The sequence below is a fragment of the Sarcophilus harrisii genome, chromosome 4 (genome assembly GCF_902635505.1).
Source record: "Sarcophilus harrisii chromosome 4, mSarHar1.11, whole genome shotgun sequence".
Classification (NCBI taxonomy): Eukaryota; Metazoa; Chordata; class Mammalia; order Dasyuromorphia; family Dasyuridae; genus Sarcophilus; species Sarcophilus harrisii.
Window position 1 is genome coordinate 300,072,382 of NC_045429.1, and position 22,986 is coordinate 300,095,367.

A 22,986-nucleotide genomic window follows, 5' to 3' on the forward strand; every position below is an offset into this window, starting at 1 on the left:
GAAGAAACACCAGAAGATTTGGAGAAAAAGTCTTTTTTTTTTTTCTTTCTAGTAAACTTATTTATTTTTAATTACACATTATGAATCATGTTGAGAGAGAAAAATCAGAGCAAAAGGAAGAAACCATGGGAGAGATAACAAAAAATAAAAAAAAAAGAAGTGAACATAGCATGTGCTGATTTACTTTCAGTCTCCTTAGTTCTTTTTCTGGATGCAGATGGCATTTTCTGTCCAAAGTCTATTGGGATTATTTTGGATCACTGAACCGTTGAGAAGAACCAAGTTTTTCATGGTTGATCATTGCAAATTCTTACCATTATTGTGTATAATAAATTCCTGATTCTGCTTGTTTCACTCAGCATCAGTTTGTATAAATCTTTCTAGGCCTTTTAAAAATCAGCCTGTTCATCATTTTTTATAGAACAATAATATTCCATTATCTTCATAAACCATAACTTGTTCAGCCATTCCCCAATTGATGGGCATCTACTCATTTTCCAATTCTTTGCTGCCACAAAAAGAGCTGCTACGAATATTTTTGCACATGGGGATTCTTTTCCCCCTTTAAGATTTCCTTGGGATACAGACTCAGTAATGGCACTTCTGGGTCAAAGGGTTTCATAGCCTTTTCATTATAGTTACAAATTGCTCTCCAGAAAAAGGTCATTTTTCCATGATGAATTAGCTATCTCCCACCCCTCATTCAGTCCCCCAACCCCCAACTCCCTAAAAGAGAGTTAGCTACAAGCTAGTGGGCATTAAGAAATTGCTTCTGCATCTCACAGGTCCATGCATCTCCTTGATTGATGGTGAAACAAGTAGCAAGCAGATGAATGAGAGTGATATTTATTTTCTTTTCCTTTTTTTAAACTGAGAATATTTGTGTGGAAATTGCTCTGAGAAAAGCATATCTTTTCATTAAAAATCTCTAGGACAGAGCTAGGAGTATGATGGTGTTGTGGACTAGAGGCAAGCAGAGTGCCTTCAGGGTAGGGATAAGTAACTTCTTATTAATTCTACTTATTCCTTTATATGCTTTTGAAAATTCCCTAATTCTACTTTGGTCATAGAGCATAGGAGATAGATTTGTGCAATTTTAAATTTGTCCCTGGAGGGAGGATGATGAAGGAGCAGATGGTCAAAACACTTATCTTTTACTAAAGGTGGGAGTCAAGAGACTGGTCTATAAATGATTTTGGCTCCTTGAATAAGCTCATTTCCATATGATGGATGGTGAAATGGAAAAAGAAAGAAAAAAATTGCTAATTCTCACAGACTTTGGGACTTTTTAAATAGAGAATGTTTAAGAACCTGGGATTTGCCAACCCCAAATCTCAGGTGAATGAGCAAAGAGTTTAAAGCAGCACAGGCAAAATGGAGATAATGCAAGCTTTAGGTTTATTTTGTTCTTGTTCATATTACCTAATGATTTCCAAGGCAATTTCAAATTTCAGTTTCTTCCCCTTGGTATCCTTATAAAACAAAAAATTTTTTTTGAAGAATGTATGTGGAAAAAGTATTTAAACTAGCTAGTCAGCTAGTCAGTGACTATTTTCTAGCTACTGTACTTAATTTCTAAAGACAGAAAGAAAAAAAGAAAAAAAATCCAACAGAACATAGTCCTTATTTTAAGATACTAAGATTATAAGATAAAGCAGGTATATATGGAAGGTAATTTGGAGGTAAAGGACTAGCCCTGTGAGGATCTAAAAAGATCTGTGGCAAATGATGGTATCTGAGCTGAGTCTTAAAGGAAGCCAGTGATGCCAAGACGCAGAGGTCAGAAGAGAAAACGTTCCAGACATGAGAAAAAGTTATATAAAGACATAAAGATGGGGCTATGAGTGTTATATGTAAGGAACAGCAACTAGATCAGTGGAATTGGGTCACAGAATATGTGAAGAGAGGAGTAAAGTATAAGAAAACAAGAAAAAAATTAAGAAGGAGCTTTAAATGGAACAATGGGGATTTTCCATTTGATCCTGGAAGCTGGGAATTTCTGAAGTTTGTTGACCTTGAGTGGGGTTGACATAGTTAGACTGTACTTTAGGAAATTCACTTTGGCATCTTAGTGGAAAGATTGGAATGGAGAGAAATTTCAAACAGGGAGTACATGTAGAAATCTATTGAATGGTCCAGGAATGAGGTGATGGCCTGAAAAAAGATGGTGGCTATATAACTAGAGAGAAGGGAATTTCAGGGAGATATATTAAGGTAGAAAAAAATGTAGTAATAGATTGGTTATGATGGATGAGTAGGAGTGAGAAAAGCAGGATGACACTGAGGGTTCTGGTGTGAGTAGATGAGAGAATGGTAGTGCCTTTGAGTAAAATAGGGAAATTTGGAAGAGGAGATAGGTTTGTTTTTGTTTGTTTGTTTGTTTTTGGGGGAAGGGGATAATGAGTTTTGTTTTAGACATGTTACATTTGAGATGCTTACAGGAAATCCATATCCTGCTAAGAAAATATGCAAGTAATGTAATACTGGAACCTGAAAGAGGTTTGATCTTAGAATCATTTGCATAGAAATGGCAGTTAAACCTAAGGAAACTGATGAGCTCACTAAACAAGATAGTATAGAAGGGAAAGAGAGGAGGGCAAGGATGGGGGACACCCATTCTTAATATTACCTAGCTGAATTTCTAGTAAAAGAAACAGAAGACTGCAGAGATAATAGCCTCATAAAAACATAGAGAAGAATGAGTTTATAAACAGTTTCAAAAGTTACAAAGAGATTAAGAAGTATGAGAAATGAGAAAAGATCATTAGGTTTGGCAATTAAGAGTTTCAGTTGAATGCTGGGAACAAAAGATAGATTATAAGTTTATAACCCATCCATTTCTTCCCCTTCCTCTCCCTTCCTATTTCCCCACATTCTGGGTGGTCCAGCATTCCCTGCCTAAGCCTTCTCCAAACCTTTAGTTGGCTCACTAAGCCCAAACTGAGAGGGAGCAGCCTTAATACATTCTGGAGGCACCACATACACACACCCCATATATACAAAATGTATATATACATATATATATATATATATATATATATATATATATATATATGTGTGTGTGTGTGTGTGTGTGTGTGTGTATTATTGTATGTATTGAATATATATTATTCCAGAAATGAATATATATGAACATATATGATTGCTACCTCTCATTTTTTGAGTTCCTCATTTTTAACTTTGTGAACCTTCATTTCAACTTATTAAGTGGTTACTGCATGCAAGGCATTGGGAATATAAAGAAAAAACAAACTAATCTCTACCTACAAGAAGCTTGCTTTCTTTTGAAGCAAGGGTACAGGATGAGGGTTGAGGGGAGATACATGTGTCCAGATAAATAAATACACAATAATTTGAGAACAACTTGGGGGATCAAAAAAGCAGCCCATAAGTTGTAATATCTGAATTGGATCTTTAAGATTAGGACTAGTCAGGAGGATATATAATAGTTAATTATTCTAAGAAGAAAAAAAAGAATGTGGGAGAGTATTCTAGATATAGGAACATGGAGGAAGGAAATGAAATGCTGTGCTTGGGGAAGAACAAGTAAGCCAGATGGGCAAAAGCATAGCGTATGTGAAGGAATATGTTAAGGGACATGATAACTGGAAAGTTCAGCTTAAGCCAACCTGAAGGAACTGTACCAAGTTGAGAAATTTGCATTATATTCTAGAGGTAGTAAGGAACCACAGAAAAAAATTTTTTAATATTCCAAATGACATGCCATATCTAAGGCAGTCAAATATCAAGCATTTAAAAAAATTTATTCAAATTTAAATAGTTTTTAAAATATTTTATTTTTTCCAAATATATATAGACAGTTTAACTTTTTCATTTTATTTTTGATTTTAACAGTATTTTATTTTTTTCCAATTAGATATAAAGATAATTTTCAACATGCATTTTTGTAAGATTTTGTTTTCCCTTCCTTCCCCAAACCAGCAAGCAGTCTGATAAAGACTACACAGATACAATCATTTTAAACATATTTCCATATTAGTCTTGTTGTTAAAGAAGAATCAGAACAAAAGAGAAAAATCAAAAGAAAGAAAAAACAAAAAACAAATTTTAAAAAAGTGAAAATAGTATACTTCAATCTGCATTCAGTTAGCAACAGTTCTTTCTCTGGGGTTGGATAGCACTTTTCATCATAAATCCTTTGGAGTTGTCTTGGATTACTAGTTATTCACAGATTCATTCACACATTCACATTCACACAAGTCATTCTAGTCATTCACAGATGATCATCTTACAATATTACTGTTACTTTGTGCGGAGTACATTTCACTTTGCATCATCCCATGGAAGTCTTTCCAGGTTTTTCTGAGAGCATCCTGTTCATTATTTTTTGTAGCACAGTAGTATTTCATCATAATCATATACAAATGGTTTGTTTAGCCATTTCCCAATTGATGGATATTCCCTCAATTTCCAGTTCTTTGCCACAAAAAAAAAAAGAGCTTCTGTAAACATTTTTGTATACATGGGTCCTTTATTCCTTTTTTATGTTCTCTCTGGGATATAGATGTAGTGATGCTGCATCAAAGGGTATGCACAGTTAAAGGGCAAATTGATAAAGCTTCGCAGCAGTTTGGATATTAGATATTTGATGAGAAAGAATGAAGAACTGAGAATGATTCTGAGGTTGCCAACCTGGGTGACTATAAACTTGGTGGTGCTCTCAACAGAAATGGTACAGTTTGGAAGAGTGGTTAGTAGAGAGAGAGGAAAAACATTCCAATGTGAACATGTTAAATTTAGCCTGCCTGTCTTAAAGGATGGTTATATAGAGCTATTTAGTAAGCAGATGAAGATATGGGACTGGAGCTCAGGCAAGATTAGTGAGATGATTCCTCATCTGAGTTTTAATAACCCACCCACAAAATATTTGGTAGTCTGACTATAGCCTGTCTTACAAGTCTTCTCATGCTATTTCATATATTTTGTATTCTAGCCAACTAAATAGTTGGATGGCACAATGGGTAGAGAGAGAACTGGGCCTGGAGTCAAAAAGATTTAAGTTCAGTTCTAGCCTCAGACACTTACTAGCTGTATGATTCTAGCCAAGTCACTTAAGCACTATCTGCCTCAGTTTCCTCAATTGTAAAATGGGGATAATAATAGCTTCGCAACGTTGTTGTGAGGATCAACTAAGATAGTATTTATAAAGTGTTTGGTTCAGTGGCAGCCAATCAGGTGGTAGACTGCTAAAGGTTGGAGTGGCTGTGGCAATTTCTTAAAATAAAACAACAAAGACATTTTCCTCATTGAGTGAATCTTCCTTTCGGGAAAGATTTCTCTGTAGCATGCTCATGTAGCATTCTCATGTGGCATCTGTTTGATAGAATTTTACCCATAGCAGAACCTCTGTCAAAATTGGAGTCAATCCTGAATTGACACTGCTCTAGCAATTAAATTTATGTGATATTTTTCAGTATTGTTGTGTCTCAGGGAATAGGTAGGCCTAAGAAAAGGGAAATACTGGTTAGTCAAAATACATTTAATATTTATTGATTAAGATTGCCATCTTATATGGGCAAACAATTACAACAGTAGCATCAAAGATTACTGATAATCATAACAGATATGATAATAGTGAAAATGTTTGAAATAAGAATTACCAAAATATGCCAGTCACAGTGTGAACACATGCTACTAGAAAAATGGCACTTGTAGACCTGCTTGACACAGGGTTGCCACAAAGCTTTAACTTAGTAAAAAACAAAACAAAAAGCATTATTTGTGAAGTGCAATAAAGCAAAGTGCAATAAAATGAGGTATGCCTATATTTTTAATAGGTATCATTACATCCATTATATGTTACAGGTAAAGATGAGTAAAGAGTCTTTAAAGTACTCTTGATTACAGTGTCAACCTATTCATTTTGATTCAGAGGTAACTAAGTAGTGGGATGGATAGTGCTGAACTGGAAACAGAAAGACCTGAAATCAGGGGTAGTTGTGAGATCCTGAGCAAGCTCTTTAACCTCTTTTAGTTTGAAAAATAAAGATTGTTGTGTGGTTCAAATGAAATATTATTTGCAAAATGCTTTAAAAGGCTTTAAACAGTATAGAAATGCTACCTATACAATAAATATTATGTTTGTATTATGTGTAAGGCATTGCACCAGGTGCTGGGGGATATAGAGACACCAAAGGAATGTCTTCCCATAAGGAGATTATATTTTACTAAGTTCAAGTGGAGAATGGAGTTAGAAGATGGATTTCCCATACATTTAAGAAAGAAAAGGACACTAAAAGCTTAACAAATCAGGGAGGATGTCATGTAGGAGGTGATAGGAGGATAATTCAGCCTTAAAGGTAGATAGGATTCTGAGAGGCCCAGATGAGGATGATGTTATCATATCATGAGTGCAGTAAGGTTTGCAAATGATGGTCAGAAAGTGGCATGCAGGCCTAGGTTACAGGCAAGATGATGATAATAATAATGATGTTAATATTTATACAGTACTTAGAGAATGGGGAGAAAGGGAGGAGAGAGACTAAGAAAGAGAAAGAGAAAGGAAGGCACAGAAAAGAGACTTAGACTCTAATCTGACCTCCTTCTCTGTTTTCTATACACACCACTTCCCCCCACCACCACCACCACCCCAATAACAATCAATGAAAAGCTTGGATTAGGTGGTAAAGATTTTTTAATGCTTGTGGTAATATTCAATGAGGTTTTTCTTAAGGAGGTCTTGATATGTGATAGGGGCAAAGATGGCTGGACTGAATAGCTCCAGGTACCTGAACAAATGTGACCCCTGGCATCCAGATTAAATCCTGGACACAGATAGTATCAAAGAAGTTTAGAAATGAAAGAACCTCAGTAGCCATCACACTGGGAAAAAGGAAAAAAAAATCTTCATTATAACATACCAGACAGATTGTTTTCTAGCCTTTCTTTACTTGAAAACTTTCATTAAAAGGGCACCAACTACCTCTAGAGCCATTTTTTAAATAGCTTCAATAGATTTTCCTGAAATCAAGCCCAAATTTGCATCTGTGCAGCTTTTGCTTAATGTTCTTAGTCTGCCTTCTATGGCCAAACAGAAAAAGTCTGAGCCCTCACATGGTAGCTTTTCAAAAATTTGTAATAGTTGTTATGATACCATCTAGATCTTCTCTTCTCCAGGCTAAAACATCCACAACTTCTTCAGTTAATCCTTATATAATATGACCTTGAGATCTTTCAACAATCTGATTCCTCTTTATATTGGGAGGCATAGATAATAGACATTTGACAAATGCATGAAGATGGGCAAAAAAGACAAAGATGAGAATAGTCAGAATTAGGTGGGGTTATGGAAAGATATGCATAGTAATGCATTGCTGGTAAACCAGTGAATTTGTCCAACTATTCTGGAAACCAATTTGGGATTATATTGAGAATAATTAAAATGTTTATACTTTTCTGACCCCAGGTATCCCACTTTTAAGTATATATTCCAAGACAATGTCAAAGAGAAAGGCTACATATCTACTAAAATGTTTATAGGACCACTTTTTGTGGGAAAAAATAAAAAAAGAATTAGAAACAATGTTAGATAGTCATTGCTTGAGGTGTAATGCTAAAGAAACTGAGCAAGACAGAGATTAGAGACCAATTCAATAGTTTATTAAATGGAGAGAAATATTGAGAGCAATGGATCCATGTTGATCCCAGGGCTAGATGAGACTATCATCTCTTTTTTTTTTTTTTTTTTTTTAATTTAATAGCCTTTTATTTACAGGATATATACATGGGTAACTTTACAGCATTAACAATTGCCAAACCTCTTGTTCCAATTTTTCACCTCTTACCCCCCCCCACCCCCTCCCCTAGATGGCAGGATGACCAGTAGATGTTAAATATATTAAAATATAAATTAGATACACAATAAGTATACCTGACCAAAACGTTATTTTGCTGTAGAAAAAGAATCAGACTCTGAAATATTGTACAATTAGCTTGTGAAGGAAATCAAAAATGCAGGTGTGCATAAATATAGGGATTGGGAATTCAATGTAATGGTTTTTAGTCATCTCCCAGAGTTCTTTTTCTGGGCATAGCTAGTTCAGTTCATTACTGCTCCATTAGAAATGATTTGGTTGATCTCGTTGCTGAGGAGGGCCTGATCCATCAGAACTGGTCATCATATAGTATTGTTGTTGAAGTATATAATGATCTCCTGGTCCTGCTCATTTCACTCAGCATCAGTTCATGTAAGGATGAGACTATCATCTCAAAGAGTCTAGCCCGAGTATCAGGGCAGCGAGCTTTTTATGGAATAACAAGAACAGTGACATAATGGAGGGACTTAGGTGGGGATAACCTAATAGAGAGAGGTTACTGATATTCTAATGGCATCTAAAATGGATAAACCTTTATCTTGTCAAACATTAAGGAATGTCTATAAAACCTTTATCTCAAACATTAAGAGGGAAAGGTTATAACCTAAGGCAGAATAACTAAATAGGACAATTGGAGAAACTGGGTCACAACATTAAAAGGGAACTTTGGCATAACAGAGAAATGGCTAAAAAGTTATGATAAATCTCTTAAAATTACTATCCTATAAGGAATAAAAATTATGAATACAGAGAAACATGGGAAGCATTATATGAACAGATTCAAATCAAAATAAAAAACAAAGAAAATAGTATATAGAGTGACTATAACAATGTAAATGGAAAGAATAACAACAGAACAATTGAAACTGAATTTATAATGGTCAAGCTTGCCTTCAAAGAAGATATAAGAAGGGACATCCTTCTTTGCAGAAGTGACACTATGAATATGAAACTATGAAATATCAAGTCTTTTTGATATGATAATATTGCTGATTTTCTTCTTTCCTTTTAAAAAAAATTTTTGTGATAAGAAATGGTTCTCTAGTGGGGTAGGGGAGGAATATAGTGGCAAATATTAAGTAAATGTAAAAACAAAAGATAATAATATAATGCATTTTTATTTCTTTTTTTTTTAGTTTTCAACATTTACTTTGATAAGATTTTGATTTCTAAAATTTTTTCCCTTACTCCTTCCCTTCCCCACCCTCCCCACCAAGATGGTAAACAATTTGATAGAAGTTAAACATGTATTATCATATTAAACAAATTTCTACATTAGTCATATTGTAAAAGAAGAATCAAGACTAAAGGAAAGACCATGAGAAAGAAGAAACAACAACAAAGTAAAAATAACATGCTTCAATTTATATTCAGACTCCATAGTTCTTTCTTAATTTAGACAGCATTTTTCATCATGAATCTTTTGGAATTATCATAAATCATTGTGTTATTGATAGGAGCTAAATCAACGAAAAGTTGATTATTGAACAATGTTGCTATGGTATACAGTGTTCTGCTGGTTTATTTACTTCATTCAGCCTCAGTTCATTTTCTGAGAGCATCCTAGTCATCATTTTTTATAGCATAATGTTCCATTACATCCATATACCTCAACTTGTTCAGGCATTCCCCAATTGATGGGCACTCCTTCAATTTCCAATTCATTTTCAACAAAAAACATTTGTGTATACCTGGTTCTTTCCCCACCCCTCACCCCTTTTTAAATGATCTCTCTGAGATACAGACCTAATGGTATTGCTGGGTCAAAGGGTATGCACAGTTTTATAGCCTTTTGGAGGCTCCAAATTGCTCTCCAGAATGGTAGGATCAATTCCCAATTCTATCAACAATGTTTTAGTGTTCCAATTTTCCAATTTCTTCTTCAACATTTATCATTTCCCTTTTCTTTCATATTAGTCAATCTGAGAGGTGTGAGATATATACCTCAGAATTGTTTTAATTTGTATTTCTCTAATCAATAGAAATTTAAAGCATTTTTGCATATGACTATAGATAAACTTTAATGTCTTCATCTGAAAACTGCCTGTTCATATCTTTTGACTATTTGTCAATTGGGAATGACTTGTATTCTTATAAATTTGATTCAGATCTCTATATTTTAGAAATAAGGTGTTTATAAAAAAAAAGAGAGACTATAAAAGTTGTTTTCCCATCTTTCTTCTCGTCTTCTAATTCTTGGTCACATTGACTTTAAAAAAGTATTTTTTAAAAAGGTTGTTGCATCAATTCACCTCAACTCAAGCCAGTGTTTATTAAATGCTCTTATGTGCAAGACCAAGTGACAAAGTAGATAAAGTATTGAGTTTAAAGTCAGGAATGTTTGAGTTCACACTCTACTGTTGACATCTAATAGACCTGTAACCAAGAGCAAATTATTTAAACTGTCTGGACTTTGTATAATTCTCTAAGTTTGAAATGAATTGTGATTGCTATTCATAGGACGAGTTCTCCTGTAGTGACTTCAAATGCTAATGAAATCACCAGTCTTTTATGTATTCTCTTATGTGCAAAGTCTTATGGTTAGGAACTAAAGATGGATATAAAGATGAAAAATAGCATTCAGTCCTTGCTCTCAAAAATATATATGCAATCTGAGAGGGAGATGAGGATTATATGATACTGTAATAACAATACAAAGCAAAACATGAGTCTGGCATAATGTTGTAAGAAATTTGAAGAGGGAGAGATCTTTCATGAACAAGCAAAAGTGTGTGTGTGTGTGTGTGTGTGTGTGTGTATTTACATGTATACACTATACATGATCTTGATTGGTTTGTTCTCAAAGAGGACCAAAAAGGCATGACTATGTTAGAGTCAAGTTTAAAATGTCTCTAATTGGCTGATCAGACCAGCAGGTTCTACCACAGGTCAGGCACAAATAGTCCATGTGGATATTTGGGATAGATTCTCTAAATTTGCATATCTTGCATATCTTTTGTGCTACTTCAATTCTGCTTTGCTCATAGAGCAAATGCACATATACTATCTCATTGAAGAGGTGGCCTTTGAGTTGGAATTTGGATTAAAAGGACTTTAACTGGTTAACTGGGCAGCTAGATAGCCCAGTGCACAGAGAAAAATCAGAGTCAGGAAGACTTGAGTTCAAATCCAACCTCAGATGCTTGCTGTGTGACTTTGGGCAAGTCACTTACCTGCTACCCGCCTCAGTTTCCTCATCTGTAAATAGGAATAATGACAGCACCTACAACCTTCCAGGGTTCTCTGTGTGTGTGTGTGTGTGTGTGTGTGTGTGTGTGTGTTAGAGATTTAATTATAGACGGCATAGCATAGTGCCTGGAGCATAGTAAATGCTATTTAAATGTTAGCTATTATTGTTATTACACTGACCAATAGAGGAAATCTATTACAAGTATGAGAGATGAGAAACTATGTGTCACAGGCATAAAGACAGGAGAAGGAAATTTGAGAAAGGAAAGGGAGCAGGGCAAAATGTTGAGTATAGGAAAGTAAATAGTATGAGATGATTGCTGAAATCAGCAGTTTATATTTTATTGTGTAAGCAACGGAAAGCCATGGAAGACTTTATAATAAAGGAATGATATGATCTGATGGCAGGAAGATCAGTTAGGAGGCTTTTTAATTGCTTAGGAGAAACTACAGGATTATCAATATATAGTTTGAGGGAAATTTATGAGAATATTTTGTTCAATTCTGTCATCTACAAATGAGGAAATTGAGCCCTAGAGAAGCTAAGCAACTTGGCTTAAGTCACATTGGGGGTAGAACTCAATTTAATCATAATAAAAATTAATATTTACATAGTATTTTACTATGTGCCAGGTACTATGCTAAGCACTTTCCAATTATTATTCATTTGATCCTTAAAACACTACTGGAAGATAGATGCTATTATTTGTCCCCATTTTACAGATGAGGAAAACTACCTTGTTTTCTCATCATATCCAACTGTTTTGTGATCCTTTTTTGGAGTTATCTTGGAAAGTTACTGAAGTGATTTACCATTTCCTTCATTTTACAGGTGAGAAAAGGGGTTAAATGATTGCAATTAGCTTGTGCTCAGAGTCACACAGCTAGTAAGCATCTAAGGCTGGATTTGAACTCAGATTCTCTGATTTAAAATTCATCAATGTTCCACTATCACATGTTTCCTGACAGTAAAGGCCAAATGAGTCACTGCCCATAGTCTATGCCTAAATGATTTATGATTCCTCTAAAACAAGTCACAGAAAACCCTGGGAGCCTAGTCTAGTAAGAAGTTCTCATGAGAATAAGGGGAAGGCTTTAGGTTGTTGTAGAGGAAATTTGTAGGGTTTAAAATACATGGTCTCCGAGATCTTTTCCTAATTCTTTTCTAGAACCCAAAAGTTACTTAATGATTCCTCTTATTTATATAGCTCAAGTAAGATTTTCAGACATATGTTTGAGAATCGGAAAGAGGAGGATGCTGTAGAAAGATCAGTAGATTTGAAGCCATTAGACCTGTTCAAAATTCAAATTTTGGCTTGGCCATTCTAAGTTGGTTTCCTCATTTGTAAAAAAAGAGGGTAGTGGATTTAAGAAGTCCCTTTCATCTCCAAGTCAATGATCTGAAAAATAAAAGCACTGATCTGAAAAAAAAAAAAAAAAAAAAAAAGAAAAGAAAAGAAAGAAAGAAAAATGTGTCTTGGGACACATTTCTAGCCATCTGAGAAGAGGATTTGATTCACTTCTAACTAAATTGAATTGCCATAAGTGTGTCTGTTTTGGGTGAAGAAAACAGTTGATGAAACTTCTAAGGGAGGGGGATTTGGATGGTCATAGTGTCCATGTCCAGGTGATATCTAAAGTGCAAAGGGAATGTCCTCCAACAAAGTTAGAAAACAAGCCTATTAATCAAGCCTAGACTTCTTTCTCACCTCTTTTAATCTAACCACAACTATCAGTTTTTCATTTCTGGTGCCAGCAAATTCCTCATATCAGAGCAGGTGATTAGTACTCAGAACCCCAAATAATTGAAAAAGATTATTCTATCTTCTTTTGTTTCCCCTTACCTTGTCACTTTATGCCTTGTAACAGCTTGAGTATGTGTGTGGAGGAGGAGAGTAAGCAGCTGGAAGAAATTGAACATTTTCCCAAGGGACAGTTGGAGACAAACTGACTCATGTTGGTTGGGTAGGAATCTTCCAGGAAGTCTCTGGCTCTTGGGATGGGTGGAGACTTCCCTGCTGCCTTTTGTCACCGCAGGGCAATGGGGAGATGGTGGTGGGGTACTAGGAAGTTTCTTGGGGGAGTATAATCACTACCTTTAGATCTTATCCTGTCAGGCAGGTGTAACTAGTGGTGTTGTCACCCTCTTGTAGTCTGGAGAGAGCAGGACCGGCAACCTGCTACTTCTCATAGAGTCTCATATGTCAGACCTGGCTAAGACAGAAAGCCTGGGAAGTGGGAAGAAAAAAACCAAAGCAGGAACTGAGCTTTTAAAACACTTAAACCAAAGGAAATCACAATAACATGGGATGAGGAAAATGAAAGGCTCTGGGAAGTCACCAGGAATTTGATTCTGTGTGTTGGTTTCTAAGAAGCAAACTTAAGCATCTCCTGGTGGATATTAAAAAGAAGCTTTGAGACTCAAACCACTGGTGGGGGGAGGGAAAGAAGGAGGGAGGGAGGGAGGTTAAGAAGGGGAGGTGTGGAGAAAAAAAGTCATGCGCACCAGAAACTTTAGGCTGTAGCTTTAAGATCATCTCAGGAAAAACTTGGACTTTACAGTTGTCCTGCGTAGGGTGGACTATTTGGGGGCTGTTGGATTTTTTTTTAGGTCATATGTCCAGCCCCTTTTCCCCTTGCTTTTTACTTCTCTTCCTTTTCTTTTTTATACTGTTTCAAAGAGATAATGCGACTTCAGTTTAGAGCACAAACATATGATCAGCACATGGAAATGTGGTAATTTGTATGCATTCATGATTGCAACAGATTGAAGAAATTAGACCAGACAAAGAGCTGTTTTGGAGCAGGAGGAGGAGGAGGAGGAGGAAGAGGAGGAGGCAGAAAGAGGGAGGGAGTGGGAGGTGAGAAAAGGGACGCCTCCAAAAAAAAAAAAAAAAAAAAAAAAAAAAAAAAAAAGGGAAGGCCTTGATACTCCTGCTGCTGCTAAATATATTCTGTAGTAATGGAGAGAGACCGGATCACAGGTAGGCAATCAACTTTCTCCCCTCTCCCCTACTTATTACTTCTCCACCCCCCCCCCCTTCCCGTCTCTTTGACTCACAGCAGTGAAGTTGAAGGAAAGAAGCAGCTGAGGGTCAGTTTAATTCATTTTTCTAAAATTTTTTTTGTTTTTCTTCTTGATCCTTCCAAATTTTCTGAACTCTGTCATTCCAGAGGGAGGGGGGGCACGCAGCTATTTTTTCATCGTCTGGATTTTATTTGAGACCTGCTTCTTCCATTCGTTTTGTTCTCTTGTTCATTTTCCAATCTGCCACACTGAATTCTGAGAGGATAGTGAAGGCTGAGACTTAATTCTGGTTCCGGGGAGAGACAGATGGGGGGAGTTTGGTAATTGTGTGTTTGGTTGATCCGTTGGTTTGCCTGCCTTTGTGGTTTGTGTTTTTGCTGTTTCTCAAGATCTGTTTTCAAGGTCGTCTTGTTTTTTTCTGTGAAATAGTATTTAAGTTCTTTTTTAGGGAACCTGATTACAGAAGATGAGGCTGCTATTGCCCCATCCAGGGTCTGTGTGTGTCTTCCCAGTAAGGAGGGATTTTTTGCCTGGGGACAGCCTTAGGTGGAAAAACCATTTTTGGAGGTATGGGAATGGAAGTAGTACAGTGTAGAAACTGCTCACCTTGAGATATGTGGCACCAAAAATAATCCAAAAACAACCACAGAAAGTTTTGTGACTGTTTGGGAGAATCTATTCAGAAAGCATCATGGGATTCAATGGAATATTATGTATGGAGCTGTGTTTGTTTAGATGACTAGGGAATGAGCAAATGATTTTCACTGAGCCCACATTGGCAGAAAAAAGGCAAAAAAAAAAAAAAAGAAATTTAAGTGTTCTTGAAGGAAGTAAGAAGAGGCGAAAAATTCAGAATACTCGAATCTTTCTAAAATTCACTGTCAGTACAGAAAGCACAAACTACTGTTGCATTTCCTTTGGTTGTTAGCTACTTGTTATTGATGTCTGCTTCTTTTTTCTGTTCCAGAGGCTGAGGGAAGGTATTACCTTAGGGATCCTTCTGAGGAATGGGTCATTTATGACCTAGTTCAAAATTGGAATGCATGCTTGGATTTAGTATTAGGATTGGCAAGGGAGGTTGCTCTGGGCACTATTGACAGGAGCTTCTGTGTATATATTATGTGTCTCAGTTCTTGCTCTCTTTATAAGTAAGACCACAGGGAGGCGAGGCAGCCACGCAGTCAGGGTGGAGGGCAACAGCTGGTATTGAAACCTATTTGTACTTTCCATGTTTGAGCTTGGTGATGTGGGCCAGCTGGGCAGTTTGACTGCGGTTCTGTAGTTGCTGACAGAAGTCTTAAATACATAGAGATATATATATATACCAACTCAGCTAAACCAAACATAGCCTGGAGAAGAAATAGAGAGTACGGTTTTCTGGAGGGGGATAGCAAGAAGCCCACTGCCATTATTATGGTGTATGCCATGATTATAATACATCTGGATTATTTTAACAGCCTCTTGGCTGGTCTGTGCCCCAAATCCCTATCCTCTCCTACAGTCAGTACTCTGCTCAGTTGTCCAATTGATCTTCCTAAAGTATAATTTAACTGTGGCACTTTCCTATTCAATTAACCCCATTGGATCAAATATAAAATCCTCTGACTTAAAAAGCCCTTCCTATCTTTAAAGTTTTCTTACACCTTACACTCTGTCACCCCCTGCACTCACTGCCCATACATATTCTTCTATCCAGTGACAATTGTTACTCACATAAGATTTCCGATTTTAAGTATTTTTCACTGCCTGTTCCCCATGTTCTGAATACTTTTCTCCTAATTTCCTCCTCCTGGTTTCCCTGGCTCTCTTCAAGTTTTAATTGAAGTCTCTCCTTTGATGAGAAGATTTTCCCATTTCTTTTTAATCTTAGGGCTTTCCCTTTAAGATAGTTTCCTATTTACCCCATGTATTTCTTGCATACTGATCTCCTCCCTTCAGTCAACTATAAATTTTTTCTAGCACCCAAGGACTGTTTTTTGCCTTTGTTATCTTCATCAATAAGGTCAAGCCTTTTAGTAGAGAGTTCCTAAATGCTTGTTGACTGGACTTTTTACTGTGAACTCTGATAGTAATAGACCAGAATTCAAAGAATGCTAGGGGTAGGAGGGAATTCAGAGATTCTAATTCTAATCTCACCCATTTTATAGAGAAGGAAACTGAGAACCAGATGGGATCAGAAATGGAAATGAGAATGGGGGGGAAAGATATTGAATGGTTTTGGGGAGAGGATGGATATTTACTTAGGTTCCTAGCTCTAACATTCTATGATTATGCATTAACACAGAGGCCTAACCAATACTCTACCGGGGGTCCTCAAACTTTTTAAATAGGGGGCCAGTTCACTGTCCCTCAGACTGTTGGAGGGCTGGACTATAGTAAAAACAAAAACTTTGTTTGGTGGGCCTTTAAATAAAGAAACTTCATAGCCCTGAGTGAGGGGGATAAACGTCCTCAACTGCCACATCTGGCCCACGGGCTGTAGTTTGAGGACCCCTGCAGCCTTATTTATCAACTTTCATGAGATTAAAGTACAATGTCTTGGGATGAAGTTTTCTCCATTCTTTTTAAAAGCTCAATAAGATGAGAAGCAGTATGGTATGATGGCTAAAGAGCCAGTTTCTGAATTCAGGGAGGACTTGGATTCAAGTCCAGCTTGTGATGAATGCTGGCTATGTGATTCTGGGGATAAAAGGAATTCTTCACTGAGAACTCTCTATCTGTAGAAATCATTCATCTGGTAAAAATAAAACAAAAAACCTATCCCAAATTCATTGAGCTGTTTGCTCAAGTAATTGACATTTTATGATAAAGGATTAATTAGGCCTTCTGACATATTCATTTTCTTTAAAAAAAAAAAAAAAAAAAAAAAAGGAGGTATTTTATTTTTCCAAATACATGTAAAAATAGTTTTTAACATTTTTTGTAAGACTTTCTGTTCTAAATTTTTCTCCCTCCTGTTGGAATCCTTACAAAGTGTTAAGTCATTAGAATTGATAGAGACAATAATTATCTAATTTAGCAATGTTCTAGTACATAAATAAAACAAAAGGAATTAAAATAAATTTCTTTAAAAATCAATATAGAAATTGTAAAACAAATATGGAGTGTATCTACCAAAATAATCCAGGAATTAGATGAATCTCACTATAAAACATTTTTGAGGAAATAAAGAACTAAATGCTTGGGAAAATATTAAGTACTGAGGAATAAGTTGAGCCAATATAAGAAAAATAACAATATTATTTGTGGTGTTCTTCTTTTTCTAAAATATATGATGGTTCTCTGGGAGAACAGGTTTCTTGGGGAGCTTTTCTAGAGATAGCCTTAGTTTCGGTTCAGAGTAATAATCACTCCAAATGCAGCCAGGTGTTAAAGTAATTCTTTATTGTTTCTTCCAAAATAGCCCAGTTAGCTTTCTTTGGTTCTGAGAGCTCTTGTTGCTAGCTTCAGCCTCTCTCTGAATTTTGGTTCTGCCCGACTGCAGATTAGCTTCTCAATCTCCCGAACTGAACTCTCACTCTGTCAGTCTTCCGAAGTGATTTCTGGCTCTAGCTCAACTCTGACTCATGGCTTCTTCTGAAATGACTCTGACTGACTCACTGAAGCTCTTTTTATGCTCAGTGTTAAAGGTTGACTCCTCCTCCGAGAGTGGGATTATGGGAGGTGTGAATTCACAAAGTTACAGAGTTAATTTTGTGTATCTCCTGTACTTGTGAACTCCAATGTGTGAGTTCTAATGTGTGACCCTAATGTGTAAACTCTTAAAGGTGAAAACCCAAGCATACAAGCATTGCTTCCATCAATTCCACTTAGTACCTTGTTTCAGGATCAGATCAATCATACTGAACTATGCTAAATTAGATAATTATTGTCTCTATCAATTCTATTGACTCAATATTTTGTAAGGATTCTGACACCCTCCCTCTTTGTAAAGGGCTGAAACTCTGAGTTGATGTACTGAGGTCGGACAACCAAGCACTTAAGGCTAACTACCGATTAGACAATACTCTGTTAGCATATGCTTGGAAAATGGCCCTTCCCACTATTCTGTGCTGGTTCGGTCTTTTGGTGTATACAGAGAATTGTGGGAAGGATTAGGGGGTGGAGTAAGATAAGCCAGAGTCATTTTGGCGGTAGTGGAAGAGAAGGAAGGTCCTGCATCCTGTTAACTTCTACCCTTAATGATCAAGAATAAAGACCAAGGACTTTTGCTTATCCTGACTCTGGCTGATTCTAAAGTATCCAGGTTGCTAACTTGGTCCTCATACTTCTTTTACCTCCTCTCTCCTTAAGACAGCAGAAAATCTGACATAGGTTAAAAATGTGCAGTTCTTTTGTCATGACATGTTCATTTTAAAAAAGAAGGGTCTCACTCTGGAAGTTAGTAAACCTGGAATCTAGTTCAGACTTTAGTGAGTGACCTTTTAATGCTTCCTAATAAATAAAATGAGTGAGTTGGACTAGATGATCTCAAAGGTTCATTCTGGTTCTATGGCTTTATAATTGAACTGTTGTATACTATAACTAGTAATGAAAAGTTAATAAGATTCTCTTTTCCTTCTCCCAAGCTATTCTGTTCCTTCATTGTATGACCTTAGTCCTGTATGAGTGGGCTTCATGTTTCTCATCTATAAAATGAAGGGCTTTAACTTATGGTTTCTGTGATTCCTTCTGGGTCTAAATTTCTTTTCCTATAATCCTTAAATTGCCTACGATTTTCACAATATGGCATAATTCTGGGGACACTAACTTTATTATCCTCTGCTTCATCCCTGGACCATTGTCAAGGACAATTGAGGAGCATCCAAAGAAAGAGTCTGTGGTAGTGAGGAAGTTGGGAAGATATTGCTTCAATTGTAATTTCCCATTAAGTAAGTTTCTAAGATATGCTTAGGACACAAGTTCCAGATAGGTCTTCAAGATTCTTCAAGGCTTCAATGTTGGAATGAAGAGCAGTTGTTAGGATGGATCATTGTTGATGGAGGGTGTGTGGTAAGGACAAAAGTATTACCCTTCTGATAATTCTGTCGTGAGCTCATGCCTGAGAGAGAGGATTTTTTGGGTAAGTGCTGGGAAGAGCCACTTATTTGGGAAGAACCTGGTTTTGGCCTGTTTTGCAAACTTAAAAGCCAGCTGGCTCCTTCTGCCTGCCACCCCCAATCAAATACTGCTAAGGTTTTCTCTTTCCCCAGAAAGCTGTCATTGGGCTGAAATTAGTTGCTGTTCCATGGCTTGAGAATGAGTCATAAGAGATGACTGGACTTATGAGACATGAAGGAATAGACTTTTCCCAGCAGATCACTGGAATCTTTTTTTTTTTTCCCCTTCTCATTTTTCCTTTATTGTTGGACACCCTCTGGGACTTACTGCAATTGTGCAGTTTTATCTTGTTCCAAGAGCTAGTGTGAAATGGGTAGATGGAATTGGGCATCTCCAAGTGGGGAATTTTCCACTGGGGACAGCTGTTACTTGCCTCAGGCTGGTAAGCCTGTTGAGCAGCTGGGCAAAAAGCATGCTTTAGAGGCAATAATGGCGAATTGATGGTGGTGAATACTGAAACATGTCCATGTCACTTACTAGCATACATATCAGAGACTATTCTGTATTCATCCATGAATGTAGGTTTGGGGGCTTACCAGGTTATTTACTGAATACCACCTTAGAGCCTAGCATGGTAATTATGTTGGAAATATACTGATGTTCTTCTCTTGTTGGACAAAAATGTAAACTCTGTGTGTGTGTGTGTGTGTGTGTGTGTGTGTTGCTAATATTTGTCCCTTTTTTGAAAATGGGAAAGAACAGGGCAGGATGCAGGGAAATTTCCTTGCACAGGTGGACAGTGTACTGCCTAAATTGCTCATAAAGATTTTATTTTAAATTTAGTTTAACTCTAATCTTTCTCTTTCTTCTTCCCTAACTGTAATACTCTGGGAAATATTTGAAGGTCCAGTTTCAGAAGTTTTTTTATATCTAAGGCATTGTACTTTCAACAACTGGAGTCTTCATCAGCCTCTAGTCTGAGCCACCTAAGCTATCCCAACATCTCTCTTCCTTACCCCCCCCTCCCCCCACTCCCTTGCCTTGAATTTCAGGAGGATCCATATATGAATCAATGTGCCTCCTGCTCATCCTCTGGCTGTATCCATTCATCAATTGCTGGAGGTGGGAGTGAGAAGACAGGATTGTAATGTCAGCTCTGTTGTTTCTGAACCATGGTTCTAGCACCATGCAAAGCTTTGTAAAGCAGGGGCAACGGTACAAGCAACTCACTCTCTTTTTTACCTTGTTCATCTCTTGTGCTCCCTTGGCCTGCTGAAATGGACACAAAAAGCAGTTTCTCCTAGAATTCCCTCAGGCTAGTGTTAATATTCTCCCAATAGGTAATTGGGAAGACTGTTTCTTCTGACTATGAATGTGGTACCAAAAGTGGAGAGGGACCTATTATTGAAAGTGTACTGAACTTGAAATCAGAAGATCTATGTTTTAAATCCCATTGCTGTTCTTTAGTATTCTTGTGATTTTGAGTAAGTCACTTAACCTGTTTTATCCTCAATTTGATCAACTTTAAAATGGGGATAATAATATTTACCTACCTAACTGGGTGATTATGAAGATCAAATGAGATAACAGTTTGGATATTTTATTATCTGAAAAGCACTATATATATGGTGCTATATATATATATATACTATTAATAATGATAATGATAAATTATAAGATGAGTTTGGCATCCATTCGTGGATAAGTTCACAAGGTAAGTAACACATTAATTGAGTGTGGCAGTATGTAATCAGTGAACAAGAATTTATGAAGGGCTTATAATGTACCAGATACTGTACTAAATTCTGAGGATACAGAGGAAAACCAAAAAACAGTCCTTATTTCCCAGAAGTTTACATCCTTCTCTTGTGGAGAAAATAAGTAAAGGAATAGTTTTGCACAAGATAAATACAGAAGAGATGGAGGATAATCTTAAAGGAGAAGTCTCTAACAGCTTGGAGAGACCAGAAAAATGTCTTCTGCAGAAGATGGCATTCAATCAACTAATCAATAAACATTTATTAAGCATCTATTTTGTGCCAGGCATATGTTAAGGACTGGGGATTTAAAAAGATGTGAAACAGTCCCTGTCCTCAAGAAGCTTACAGTCTAATGGAAGGAAACCAAGGAGTAAGAGGGGGAAAAGTGAGAAGGTAAATCAGCTAGGCATGAGTTTGTAGAGGGTCCATTCAACATAAATTCGTGATTTTTTCCATTTTTATTCAGTCAGCCAGTGCAAAAGCTCTGAAATGGAAGATGGAATCTTTTTGTCCAAGAAATAGTAAAGCTCGATTGTACTGTCCTTGGAGCAGAGTAAAGAGTAAGAAGACTGAAAAAGGAGGAAGAGCTCATGTTGCAAGGAATTTAAAATGCCAAACAGATGATTTTCTATTTGATCCTGGAAGTAATAAGGAACCACTGGAATTTACTGAATAGGACAAAATGACATGGTCAGACTTGTACTTCAAGAAAATAATTTTGGCAACAGTGAAGAATGGATTGGAGTGAAAAGAGATATGAAATAAGGAGTCCAATTGGAAAACTGTTATAGTAGTTCAGCTGAATATGATGAAGATCAGAGGAGTGTGAGTAGAGAGAAGGAGATGTAAAGATAGGAATGATATAATTTGGTAATGGATTGGATATGCAGGGTGTGTAAAAGTGAGGAGTCAAGAATGCCAACATTTGGACTTGGTAGGCTAGGAAGGTTGATGATGGCCTCCCCAGTGATGAGGGAAGATTTCAGAAGACAGACAGATAATGAATTCTGTTATGGACCTGGTGAGTTTGAGATAATTATGGGACATTGGATTGAAGGGTTTTATTTATTTATTTGGGGGCCATAGAGGGGACAAAGTAAAAGACCACCTCTTCATGATATAAGCCTGAAGGTAGAAATAGTGTGAGAAAATACCTCAGTGAGGCAGATATAAAAGAATTGCCTTGCCTCAATGAGTGCCCAAACCACATAGCATGACTTTGTAGTGGATCCAATCAGCAATTTTATAATTATTTTTTCCAGCTTCATTTAGCAGTATGTAAAAAGGAAGGCAATGAATAATAGGAGTAATCCAATAATAGGACTTGGTGAAGCAAGATCATTGATAGGATAAGGGGACAAGGGATTCAAGAAAAGGGGATTGTTTCCCAAAGAGTTAAGAGAGGGCAAGAAAGAGTAGAAGTGAGGGCCAGGAGAAAAACTCAGAGGCAAAGAGCTGGAAATCTTGGTTAAGAGGAAAAACAGGGTTAGGGGTTGGAAAACATAGAAAAATGGAATGACAGATTATGAACAGATAAAGGTACATCAGAGTTCGTGATCACTAAAGTGGATCAAGTGAATGATGACAAAATCAAGGATATGACCATATTTGTGTGTATCTGAAGTGTGATACTGGAATAGTTCTCAAAAGATTTCTCTCTCAATCATCTTTTCTGCTCTTCTTCCCTAACAGAAACTCTGCTACCTTCTTCTATTTCTTTCTTCCTTTCTTTCAGACTTCATAGATGAGAAATAAATGGAAATTCAGTCTTCTCCTCAATACCCAATGCTAAATTGGGGTCATATGAGCCCTTGTTTTTCATAATTTTAAGTACATCTGTACTATGTTTACTACTATTCATTAAAAATTAGTTTTCTACTGTCATGGACCACTTCTACCATTTCTGAAAACTTTTGTATTTCTCTCTAATTCTTCCTCTCTACCCTCTCCTTCAGTATACACCCTAACAAACCAAGAGACCACTTGACCTCATGGTTACTGGTCTTGGGAGAATTCCATCTCTATTTCATATCAGCTCTTCTTTCTCTTGTCCCTTAAATGTTATTTCTTCCAAGGTTCTGTCTTCAGCTCTCAATTTCACAGCTTTAACTATTATTTCTATGTGATTGATTCC

The 22,986-nt window shown here is 36.6% G+C and overlaps 1 protein-coding gene across 1 annotated transcript in view; it reads left to right on the forward strand.

The window, feature by feature from the left end:
• The first annotated feature begins 13,936 nt into the window (after positions 1-13,936).
• Positions 13,937-22,986, forward strand: part of SEPTIN9 (septin 9) — a 277,162-nt gene continuing 268,112 nt past the window's right edge. The window contains exon 1 of the mRNA XM_012548651.2: positions 13,937-14,008. Within this exon, the coding sequence (XP_012404105.1) occupies positions 13,987-14,008 (22 nt within the window). The 5' untranslated portion in view covers positions 13,937-13,986. The remainder of the gene's footprint in view (positions 14,009-22,986) is intronic.